Source organism: Papio anubis, chromosome 13, assembly GCF_008728515.1.
Source record: "Papio anubis isolate 15944 chromosome 13, Panubis1.0, whole genome shotgun sequence".
Classification (NCBI taxonomy): Eukaryota; Metazoa; Chordata; class Mammalia; order Primates; family Cercopithecidae; genus Papio; species Papio anubis.
Window position 1 is genome coordinate 99367409 of NC_044988.1, and position 12866 is coordinate 99380274.

A 12866-nucleotide genomic window follows, 5' to 3' on the forward strand; every position below is an offset into this window, starting at 1 on the left:
AGACCGGGAGTTCAAGACCAGCCTGGGCAACATAATGAGACCTCATTTCTAAAATCAAATTTTTAAAAATTAGCCAGGCGTGGTGGCTCACACCTGTGTTCCCGGCTACTCAGAAAGCTGAGATGGGAGGATCACTTGAGCCCAGAAGGTTGAGGCTGCAGTGCAGCAGTGATTGCAGATCGATTAGATAGATAGATAGACGGACAGACAGACAGACAGACAGATAGATAGATAGATAGATAGACCGACAGACAGACAGACAGGTAGGTAGATAGATAGATAGATAGATAGATAGATAGATGTACTATGCCATATAATTGGCTCATGTGATTATGGCGGCTGAGAAGTACCATTAACTGCTGTCTGCACCAGGAGAGCTGGTGGTGCAGTTCAGAGTCCAGAGGCCTAAGAACCAGGAAGCCAGTGGTATAAATTTCAGTCCAAGGGCAGAAGATGAGAGGAGATGTCTCAGCTCAAGCAGGCAGGCAAGAAAAAAGGGGCAAATTCCTTCTTCCTCTGCCTTATTATTATTATTATTATTATTATTATTATTATTTGAGACAGAATCTCACTCTGTCTCCCAGGCTGGACTGCCCTGGTGCAATCTCAGCTCACTGCAACCTCCACCTCCCAGGTTCAAGTGATTCTCCTGCCTCAGCCTCCTGAGTAGCTGGGATTACAGGCGCCCTTCGCCATGCCTGGCTAGTTTTTGTATTTTATTTATTTATTGTATTTTTTTTTTTTTTTTTTTGAGATGGAGTCTCGCTCTGTCACCCAGACTGGAGTGCAGTGGCCGGATCTCAGCTCACTGCAAGCTCCGCCTCCCGGGTTTACGCCATTCTCCTGCCTCAGCCTCCCGAGTAGCTGGGACTACAGGCGCCTGCCACCTCGCCCGGCTAGTTTTTTGTATTTTTAGTAGAGACGGGGTTTCACCGTATTAGCCAGGATGGTCTCGATCTCCTGACCTCGTGATCCATCCGTCTCGGCCTCCCAAAGTGCTGGGATTACAGGCTTGAGCCACCGCGCCCGGCCTTTTTTTTTTTTATGTATCTTTTTTGAGACAAAGTTTCACTCTGTAGCCCAAGTTGGAGTGCAGTGGTGCGGTCTCTGCTCACTGCAAGCTCTGCCTCCCCGGCTCAAGCAATTCTTGTGCCTCAGCCTCCTGAGCAGCTGGCACTACAAGCGTGCACCATCACATCTGGCTAATTTTTTTGTATTTTAGTAGAGACAGGGTTTCACCATGTTGGCAAGGCTGGTCTTGAACTTCTGACCTCAAGTGATCCACCTGCCTCAGCTTCCCAAAGTGCTGGGATTACAGGCATGAGCCACCGCACCCAACCTGCGTTTTGTTTTATTCAAGCCCATAACAGATTAGACGATGCCCACCACCACTGGGGAGCACACTCTATTGTGTCTGTGGATTCACATGCCAGTCACAGCCTCACAGACATACCCAGAGACAATTGTAATCTGGGCACCTTTGGCCAGTGAAACTGACCCAAAAGACTAACCGTTACAAGTTCACCCCTTGCCAACTAGGTACCCCGTAGACATTTCCTAAACTGTACTTAATCTCCAAGTAAAGACAAAGCAAAGTCATAATTCCACCTAACACGATGCAACTCTCCTGCATACACCAAGAACACACACATCCCTTCCCCAGAAGAGGAGGTAAGAAGAAGAGAAAAGAGGCCGGGCGCGGTGGCTCAAGCCTGTAATCCCTGCACTTTGGGAGGCCGAGACGGGCGGATCACGAGGTCAGGAGATAGAGACCATCCTGGTTAACACGGTGAAACCCCGTCTCTACTAAAAAATACAAAAAACTAGCCAGGCGCGGTGGCGGGCGCCTGTAGTCCTGGCTACACGGGAGGCTGAGCCAGGAGAATGGCATAAACCCGGGAGGCGGAGCTTGCAGTGAGCTGAAATCTGGCCACTGCACTCCAGCCTGGGCGACAGAGCGAAACTCCGTCTCAAAAAAAAAAAAAAAGGAAGAAGAAGAGAAAAGTGATGTTTACGCTTCTCCTTGACATCCCATAGCTTAAATACTATGATACATCTTACGTTACATGATAAGAGAGTAAGAGAGGAAAGGAAACAAAGATATATATATATATATATACACATATATATATATACACACACACACAGACACACATGCATAGAAAAATAAGGAGGAGAAACTAATGACAATCACAGTCTCTGTTTCTGTGGCTGATCACGTGGTTATAGCTGGTATTTATAATCACCTTCTTCCACTACTGGTTCTGTACAGCCTTTGCCTTCAGCAAGCACCTCAGCTGGTCATGTTTTGGGGTGTTTTTTGTCACCCAAGCTGGAGGGCAGTGGTACGATTTTGGCTCAATTCAGCCTCGACCTCCTGGGCTCAAGTGATCCTGCCACCTCAGTCTCCCAAGTAGCTGGGACCACAGGCACGCAGTTTTTGTATTCTTGGTAAAGGTGGGGTTTCGCCATGTTGCCCAGGCTGGTCTCAAACTCCTGACCTCACGTGATGCACCCGCCTCAGCCTCCAAACTGCTGGAATTTCAGGCGTGAGCCACCACGCCCAGCCAAGTCGTGGTTCTTTATCTGGGTGGAGTGACCCAAACCTTCATTCCTGAAGAGTCTGGGCCATTCATAGTCTGATCTAGATTTGGTTATTGTCATTTTCCACAGGACATGGTGATACTAAGAGGTGGCTTAAGGAGGCCAGGCGCAGTGACTCATGCCCATAATCCCGGCACTTTGGGAGGCCAAGGCGGGCAGATCATGAGGTCAGGAGTTCGAGACCATCCTGGCTAACACTATGAAACCCCGTCTCTACTAAAACTACAAAATATTAGCCGGGTGTGGTGGCGAGCACCTGTAGTCCCAGTTAGAGGCAGGAGAATGGCGTGAACCTGGTAGGCAGAGCTTGCAGTGAGCCGAGATCGCACCACTGCACTCCAGCCTGGGCAACAGAGTGAGACTCCGTCTCAAAAAAAGAAAAAAAAGAAAGAAAGAAAAGTGCACAACTAGGTACATTGCTCAAGTTTCTGCCCGCTGGGAGGATTGCTCTTCCCCACTGTCCCTCAGGGGTGTCCCTGAGGGGAGCTACAGTGCTGCAGATGTCCACCTCCAGAGGATGCCCACGTATCCTAAGGAACCATCCGTAAACCGGGCCTGAGTCTCCTCTTCCTCGGCCACCTAATAGCAGAGAACTCCCTGTGAGCTGTGGATGCTTGAAGAGGGAAGGCAGGGTGGCAGGAGAGGGGACGCTTAGCATTTGGGCCACTTCATGTCACTTACTTGTGCCTTCAGGGTCTGCTCTGGCCTGGCCATGTGTCTACTGCTTCTGCATGATGATGGGGTGCTGCTGCGCACACCCAGCGTTATGGCTTGGTGGTCAAATCGCACCCAGTTCATGATGAGAAGCTCACGTCACGTGGTAATTTGGTTGTCCATGGTTAGGTGTTCAGTCTCTACTAAGGCCCTGTTCTGAACCTTACCCAAACTAGTAGTTTTTTAGGTCACTGGGTAAATGGGCTGGAGTAACTAACACACCCAGATAAGGAATATGTGGCCTCCACAGTCCAAGGATACCCACTGGACATCGTGCCTCTTTTTTGCTTGTAGGAGAGGCCAAGCAACAATTTATCTTTCACCTTAAAAGAGATAGCTGGACAGGCCCCACACCACTGGACTCCTAGAAATTTCACTGATACAGAACTCCTCTGAATTTTACTCATATTTATTTCTAACCTTGACATGCAAATGTCTTACCAACAAGTCTAGATTACTTTTTTTTTTTTTGAGACGGAGTCTCGCTCTGTCGCCCAGGCTGGAGTGCAGTGGCCGGATCTCAGCTCACGGCAAGCTCCGCTTCCCGGGTTCACGCCATTCTCCCGCCTCAGCCTCCCGAGTAGCTGGGACCACAGGCGCCCGCCACCTCGCCCGGCTAATTTTTTGTATTTTTTAGTAGAGACGGGGTTTCACCGTGTTAGCCAGCATGGTCTCGATCTCCTGACCTCGTGATCCGCCCGTCTCGGCCTCCCAAAGTGCTGGGATTACAGGCTTGAGCCACCGCGCCCGGCTAGACTACTTTTTTTTTTTTTTTTTTTGAGATGGAGTCTCGCTCTGTCATCCAAGCAGGAGTGCAGCGGCGCGATCTCGGCTCACCGCAACCTCTGACTCCCAGGTTCAAGCAATTCTCCTGCCTCAGCCTCCCGAGTAGCTGGGACTATAGGAGTGTGCCACCACACCCAGCTAATTTGTTTTGTTTTGTTTTTGTTTGTTGGGTTTTTTTTGAGACGGAATCTCGCTCTGTTGCCAGGCTGGAGTGCAATGGCATGATCTCGGCTCACTACAACCTCTGCCTCCCGGGTTCAAACAATTCTCCTGCCTCAGCCTCCCAAGTAGCTGGGACTACAGACACGAGCCACCACGCCCAGCTAATTTTTGTATTTTCAGTAGAGACAGGGTTTCACCCAGTTGGCCAGGCTGGTCTCAAACTCCTGACCTCAGGTGATCCACCTGCTTCGGCGTCCCAAAGTGCTGGGATTACAGGTGTGAGCCACTGCGCCCGACCTAGATTACTTATTGCTACCAATACTTCTTGCTCACGATGTCCAATCAGAATAGTGTCATCAGGTTGGGCTGGTACCGGCAGCTGCAATTGGAGTTATGACCTGTTTAAGTGTATCATAATCCACTGTCATTCTCCAAGATCCTTCTGTTTTCTGCACAGGACAAATAAGAGGGTTGAACAGGGATGTGGGAGAATCTTCAACCCTGCATCTTTCCTGTCCTTGATGGTGGCATTCATCTCTGCAATCCATCCAGGAATAAAGTGCTGTCTTTAATTTCCTAGGTAGAGGCAGTTCTCACGGCTTCTACTCAACTTTTCCTACCATCAGGAAATTAGTGTGGGATTCTGCCAGCTACTCGTATGTCTGTTCCAATTATGCACCTGGAGCTGGGAAAATAGCCGCAGGATGGGCTCGGGGACCCACTGGATCCACTGGACCCACTGTGAGAAGGAACTGAGTGAAAACCCGTGGGCCACGTGACCATCATAAGCCCCTGCTTTGACTAGAGGGCCACGGTGACAGGTGAGGTCTCCTGGTGTCAGTATCAGTTCAGAGCCAGCGTCCAGTAGTCCCTGAGATATCTGATTATTTCCTTTCCCAGTGCAGTTACCCTGGTAAAGGTCTCTTTGGGGGAAGGTTGGGAGAAAGATTGAGAGTATAAATTTTCAGTAGCATACCAAAGTCCTTCGCCAAGGGGACCTGGCCTCCTCTTCATTCAAGAGGTCCTGGGTCTATAAACTGTCTCAAGTATGAGAATTCATGGAGGGGCCGTGACTTTTTTTTTTTTTTTTTTTTAGGTGGAGCCTCGTTCCTGTCACGCAGACTGGAGTGCAGTGGCGTGATCTCAGCTCACTGCAACTTCTGCCTCCGGGTTTCAAGCGATTCTCCTGCCTCCCCCTCCTGAGTAGCTGAGACTACAGGCACTCACCGCCATGCCTGGCTAATTTTTGTATTTTAGTAAAGACAGGGTTTCACCATGTTGCCCAGGCTGGTCTCAAACTTCTGAGCTCAGGCAATCTGTCTGCCTCAGCTTCCCAAAGTGCTGGGATTACAGGTGTGAGCCCCCATGCCCTGCCAATACTGACAAATTATTAGTGAGATATTTAACTTTTTTTTCCGTATTAGGTCTCAAGGTCCGGTGTTGATTTTACACTCACTGCACGTATCAGTTGTACTCAATTTGGACTCACCACATTTTGGGTGCTCCGTGACCACACCTGGCTTGTAGCTGCCATATTGGACAGCACAGTTCTATAAAAAGAGATGGGCAAGTGTCATTTACTTTTCACTATGTAATAAAATGTTCTAGGGCCAGGTGCAGTAGTGACTCACACCTGTAATCCCAGCACTTTGGGAGGCTGAGGCAGAAAGACTGTTTGAGCCCAGGAGTTCGAGACCCCATCTCTACAAAGAAACAAAAAATTAGCCGGCCATGGTGGCACAGGCCTATAGTCCCAGCCTCTCGGGAGGCAGAAGCCGGAGGATTGCTCCAACCCAGAAGCTTGAGCTGCAGTGAGCTATGATCACGACTGTGAATAGCCACTGCACTCCAGCCTGGGCAACAGGGCAAGAGCCCATCTCAAAAACAAAACAAGGCCGGGCGCGGTGGCTCAAGCCTGTAATCCCAGCACTTTGGGAGGCCAAGACGGGCGGATCACGAGGTCAGGAGATCGAGACCATCCTGGCTAACATGGTGAACCCCGTCTCTACTAAAAAGTGCAAAAAACTAGCCAGACGAGGTGGTGGGCGCCTGTAGTCCCAGCTACTCGGGAGGCTGAGGCAGGAGAATGACGTAAACCCGGGAGGCGCAGCTTGCAGTGAGCCGAGATCACGCCATTGCACTCCAGCCTAGCAACAGAGCGAGATTCCGTCTCAAAAAAAAACCAACAAAAACAAAACAAAACAAATTAGCTGGGTGTGGTGGCACACTCCTATAGTCCCAGCTACTCGGGAGGCTGAGGCAGGAGAATGACGTAAACCCGGGAGGCGCAGCTTGCAGTGAGCTGAGATCCGGCCACTGCACTCCAGCCTGGGGGACAGAGCGAGACTCCGTCTCAAAAAAAGAAACAAACAAACAAAAAAAAAAAAAACAAAGGAAGATGAAGCTGCCTTTGAGGGAGGTGCCCAAGTCACAGGCTGATTTTGAGTAAACTGGTCTTAAAGGTCACCTCTACAAACCCCAACTTAATGCAGAAAGAACAGCAAAAATCCCCTTCCCTCCATCTGTGAAATGGGAAATCTTAAAAAAGGAAAAAAAAAAAAAAAAAGCTCCCCTTTCCATCCAATATAATAATCCCAAACTAGGGCCTGAGCTTCACTGTTTGAAAAGTGCTTATTTTCTGTGACCACTTCATGCATTAAACTTTCTCTCTCTTTTTTTTTTTTTCTGAGACAGACTCTTTCTCTGTCATCCAGGCTGGAGTGCAGTGATGCGATCTCAGCTCACTGAAACCTCTGCCTCCTGGGTTCAAGTGATTCTCCTGCCTCAGTCTCCGGAGTAGCTGGGATTGCAGGTGCCTGCCACCACGCCCGGCTAATTTTTTGTATTTTCAGGAGGGACAGGGTTTCACCGTGCTGGCCAGGCCAGTCTCAAACTCCTGACCTCAAATGATCCTCCTACCTCGGCCTCCCAAAGTGCAGGGATTACACGCGTGAGCCAGCGCACCCAGCCACATTAAACATTTTTTTTTTTTTTTTTTTTAGGCAGAGACTGGCTCTGTCACTATGCTGGAGTGCAGTGGCATGATCTTGGCTCACTGCAACCTCCACCTCCCAGGTTCAAGTGATTCTCCTCCCTCAGCCTCCTAAGTAGCTGGGACTACAGGTGAGTGCCACCACACCTGGCTAATTTTTGTATTTTTAGTAGAGACAGGGTTTCACCATTTTGGCCAGGATGGTCTCCATCTCTTGACCTCATGATTCGCCCACCTCTGCCTCCCAAAGTGCTGGGATTAGAGGCATGAGCCACCGCATCCAGTCACATTAAACCTTCTTAACCCACTTGCAGACAAGGGGAAACTGAGTCCTGGAGAGGCCAACTAACCTGAGGAGCAGGAAGGAGAGAAGCCCTGAACCCCCGCCTGGTTACCACCAGGCACTACTGCTTCCTAGCTGAGCACCATACTGAGCCTCACTTCTTCCATCTCTAAAATGGGCATGATAATAGACCTTCCTTCTAGGATTACTGAGATAGTCCAGGTAGGGAATCATACCTGGTGTTACGTGTAAGCTCTCATTGCTATTGATATTGCTGTTGTTATTTTAACAACTGAGACTCAACCAGGCCAGGCTAAACCCAGAGGCAAAGCTTTTACGCAGAGGACAAGTTTTTATCCAGTCCCACCAGCTAAAAGGGGTAGGAAGTGAGTGCACCACTAACCACATTTACTCAGACAGTCAACAAATATGCAGCAGCCACTTAGGACACACGAGGAAGTTAAGTCATCCCCCTTATGACCCTGGGTCGCCAGGGTTAGATGTGCTCCTGCCAACATAGCCCGAGGAAGAGGGAGAGTTTTGTGGGAGCCACCTAATACCCTGTCCTCCGCACCCGGTGAGGTCAGCACCCACTTTCCCACAACTATTGGGTAAACACACACCCAGCAAACCCTGCCTGAGGCCCAGGGCCAGAGACTCACGTGTGAAGGTCTGCAGCCCTCCACTGACTGTCAGTGCAACGGGGTAGAGACTAGGAGAGAAATCATTGTCTCAGTCTGGGTGCAGTGGCTCATGCCTGTAATCTCGGCACTTTGGGAGGCTGAGGCAGGAGGATTGCTTGAGCCTTAGGAGTCTGAGACCAGTCTGGGCAATACAGTGAGATCTTGTCTCCACAAAAAGTTAAAAAAAAAAAAAAAAAAAAAAAGGCGGGAGGGGGGGGGGGGGGGGGAGGGGGAGGGAAGGGAAGGGGAGGGAAGGGGGGGGAAGGGAGGGGAAGGGAAGGGAAGGGAGGGGGGGGGAAGGGAAGGGAAGGGAAGGGAAGGGAAGGGAAGGACGGGTTTGTCTCTCAACATAAGAACCAAAATGAAGACCTGTGTGTCTACCAGGTGAGGAGAGAAGCACAGAGAAGAAAGTGGAGGGTTGGTGGGTCCCCCAGGAGCCTGGTTGGCTGGTTGGAAGCCAGAAGGTGTACTGGACAAGGCCCAGAATGCGGACCTGCCTGGGCCCCTATAAGGGATCCCTCCCCATTCACAGGTAGATGCATTGCCCCGAGGGAAGAATCCCTCGGCCACTCCTCACGTGCAAGCCACACGCTCCTCTCACAGCTCCCACCACCACGGCCACAGCTGATGGGCAGGGATGAGCACCTGGCTGCAGGCAGCCATTGGCGAGGCCATCCAGCAGCCGATGAAGTCAACAGCCCGGCCAGAGCTCCACCCAAACAGGCCCTCCCCAGGTGTGAACTGAAGACGCAAGCAAGAGACAGAAAGGTGGATGTGGACCTGGGCTGAGACGCACTCCCCAGAGGAGGCTGGGCTCGGGGACAAGGACTAGGCTGCCAGCAACAGGAGTGGCCAGAAGAATATGTACCCCTGGGGATGACAAGAAGCCCTTATAGTGAAATCCATTTCAGCTCTTCACAGGCCCTGGGGTGTTCACCTAGGTCCTGTGCCCACGAGGTCTTGGGCCCCAGCATCCTCACTGTGAACCGCTTCATCCCGGGGTCCTCAGTGCACGTCTGGCCCAGCGATGGCAATGAAACCGACAAACTGCCACGCACTAGAGCTGGTTCCCGTGGCTCTGCCACCTGCTCTATCGAACGCTGGGGTCCACCAGGAGCCACGGCCCCCGCCAAAGGTCATTTCAGGTCTCACTTGTCATCTGGGTACTTAGGGTAAAAGGATATTTTCTGTGCAAGCCCCTCGTTGCTTCCCTGTCTCTCCCATCCCCTAACTCCACCACCATGAAGGCCTCCCTGCTCTCATCCCCTCCAAGAGCTGGATTTTCCCTGGCACAGAGAGCATAGCACTGACCCAGACAAGCCCTTTGCCATGTGCGTCCTGCCAGGCTGTTCTCCGGGCATGATTCTGGCCACATGGACCCATCAACTGCCACTGGAGCTGTGGGTGTGTGGTCACTGTGAAGCACATTGCTACAGCAGCTGAGAGGAGAGACCAACCAGCGCCCTGGGGAGGGGGCCAGATGCAGAGGTTGGGAAGCCACAGTTTGGCTTCAAGCCAAGCAGAAGATTTGGCCCAAGAAAACCTCCTGGACAGGGTGGCCAAGAGACAGAGCTTCAGCTCAGGCTGGGACACCAGCTAGGCAATAAAATTAATGATAATAATTGTCATTATATAACAATGTTGATGACATTACTGGCCAACTTTACCTGCCAGACACTAGGCTTTATGTGGATCAGCTCATCGTCCTCATGTAGCAATCCTAGTGGATCTATTATTATCCAAGTGGGTCTATTATTATCCCTATTTTATTTTATTTTATTTTATTTCATTTTATTTTATAATTTTTAGAGGCGGAGTCTTGCTCTGTCACCCAGGCTGGAGTGTGATGGCATGATCTTGGCTCACTGCAACCTCTGCCTCCCAGTCTCAAGCAATTCTCCTGCCTCAGCCTCCTGCGTAGCTGGGACTACAGGTGCGTGCCACCACACCTGGCTAATTATTTTGTATTTTTTAGTAGAGCGGGGTTTCACCATGTTGGCCAGGCTGGCTTTGAACTCCTGACCTCAGGTGATCCACCTGCCTTGGCCTCCCAAAGTGCTGAGATTACAAGTGTGAGCTACCTCGCCCAGCCTAATATCCCCATTTTGGAGATGAGAAAATTGAGATTCAGAGGACTGACATGACTCAACCAATGCCTGTGCTAAACTACAGTAAGATATAGATAGATAGATAGGTAGATAGATAGATAGATAGATAGATAGATAGATAGATGAATGATAGGTAGATCCCTATGTCTACCTACCTACCTACCTACCTATTGACCTATCTACCCACCTACCAACCTGCCTGCCTCTCTCTCTATGTGATAGATGTGAAAAAGACTCTTCAGAGAACTGACTCTGCTGATGCCCAGAGTCGGGTGCGGGAGATTCATCGAGCTGATCTCCCATGCTGGGCCAGTTGGATGTTCTGACCTTACCCAGAGTATCTGGATTCCAATTAACTATCTCAGAAAGGAGTTAGCGTGTGCATGATAGTTGATTGCTCAGCCCAGAGCACAGGACTGGGTAATCTTACTCTCAGAGGGTTCTGAGGTTGGAGCCTGGAATGGACCAGCTATGACCCTTGCCATCCAGCCCCACCCCCACCCTGGACCCAGGGACCCACGCAGCCCAGCTTGACAGTCCTGGGAGGCCCTGACCCCCGGCTGGGATCTCATCATCAGCAACGCACCCAGGTCCTGGGGACAGCATGGTGTAGGGCCTCTGAATTGGCCATTATCCCAGCGGGGAGAAATGCTTCTCCCTCCTGGCTGAAAGCTGTCTTTGCTCCCAGTGATCACTTGTTCCCCAGCTCTGCACAGATTGACCCACACACCCAGGCAAGCAAACACAGCAGGCCTGAGACCAGAGAGCCAGGGTGAGGCCCTGGCAGAACAGCCATTGGAATGGGAGGCTGGAGTGTCCCCAGATGGTGCTAGAGGGTGGGGTGGACCTCTCACCACAGCAGAGTCTCCAACCAGAGGCTGGGCTTCACCCAGGCCCTCCCTCTCACCTCTTACCCCGTCCCCAGGCGCCTCTGCCTGAGCTCATCAGGCAATGACCGCAGCCACGTCACTCGGGAGGCCTCAGCCAGCTTGAAATCCAGGTGGCTCCGGGATCCTGCCTGTTCCTCCCTCTCTCTCAAGCATGACTCAGGCAGGGACTGGCTCTGAGCTGCGGAAAGGCTCTCCACTTTTACACAATCGCTTTCCTCACTCAAACCACAGGCCCTGCGGGGGCCCCCTCCTCTGTCTCTCAACTCTCTGCGGTTAGGGTTCAGATGCTGGGCAGATGAAGACCCTGTTTGCTGCGGGAGGCCAAGACCAAGCCTCAGGAAATTGCCACAGTGAAGAGGAACTTCCTTCAGAGACACCCTCTGCCCTGCACTACTAGGTCCCATCAGAGCTTCTTCATCCTCCCTCCTCCCTCCTCCTCTTCCTCTTCCCATCTCCTCCTTCCTTTTCCTCTTCTCTAACCAAGAAAGTGACCTGATAACTAAATTCAACTGGTTAGTGATGGGATCTATGATTTTTCCAAAGGGTTGCTATATTTCTGAAAAACAAAGTCTGGTAATAGAACAGGTGTTCATTCATTCATTCATTCATTCACTCATGGAGGCATGGAAGAGCAGTTAAAATCACGGGCAGAGGCCAGGCGTGGTGGCTCAGGCCTGTAATCCCAGCACTTTGGGAGGCCAAGGCAGGTGGATCACGAGGTCAGAAGATCGAGACCATCCTGGCGAACACGGTGAAACCCCGTCTCTAATAAAAATACAAAAAAATTAGCCGGGTGTGGTGCGGGCACCTGTAGTCCCAGCTACTCAGGAGGCTGAAGCAGGAGAATGACGTGAACCCGGGAAGCGGAGCTTGCAGTGAGCCGAGATTGCGCCACTGCACTCCAGCCTGGGCGACAGAGTGAGACTCCGCCTCAAAAAAAAAAAAAAAAAAAATCACGTTCAGACACCCTGTGGGTGTGTCCCAGCTCCTCTGCCATTTGCCACCTTTGCAACCATGACCTGGTGACTTCCTGTCATTCCCCCATCCCCTCATCTGGGCTGTGGCTCTGGCTTGTTAAGATAAGGCTTGCTGGGGGCTCCCAGCAGTTAGGACCCAGCCCAGGGCAAGGTGATGATTAGGAGAAAGGTTGAGGCTGGGCGTGGTGGCTCACACCTGTAATCCCAGCACTTTGGGAGGCTGAGGTGGGCAGATCACATGAGGTCAGGAGTTTGAGACCAGTCTGGCCAACATGGTGAAACCCTATCTCTACTAAAAATACAAAAAATTAGCTGGGCGTGGTGGCGGGCACCTGTAATCTCAGCTACTCAGGAGGCTGAGGCAGGAGAATCGCTTGAACCTGGGAGGTGGAGGTTGCAGTAAGCCGAGATCATACCACTGCACTCCAGCCTGGGAGACAGAGCGAGACTCTGTCTCAAAAAAAAAAAAAAGGAAAGAAAGAAAAGAAAAGAAAAGAAAGAGGATGTCTCCAAAGGAGATGGGACGGTTCTAGAAACCCAAATGGTAGAGTAGTAGAGATGGGCCCCAGGGGTGGAGAGGCCCAGGAAGGCAGATTTCTCCTTAATCACAAGGAAAGAAAGAACATTTTCTAGCAACAGAGAGGCTCTGGGGACATGGGATGCACAG

General features: G+C 51.0%; 1 protein-coding gene across 3 annotated transcripts in view; it reads right to left on the bottom strand.

Moving 5' to 3' along the window:
• PTGES (prostaglandin E synthase) overlaps window positions 1–11947 on the bottom strand; it is a 42318-nt gene extending 30371 nt beyond the window's left edge. The window contains exon 1 of one of the 3 annotated variants that reach the window (XM_021927133.2): window positions 11247–11946. In XM_021927133.2, coding sequence (XP_021782825.2) covers window positions 11247–11674 — 428 coding nt within the window. In that variant the 5' untranslated portion in view covers window positions 11675–11946. Of the gene's footprint in view, window positions 1–11239 lie in introns of all 3 variants that reach the window. The other 2 variants (XM_031654635.1, XM_031654634.1) reach the window with 2 other exon arrangements.
• Window positions 11948–12866: the final 919 nt, after the last annotated feature.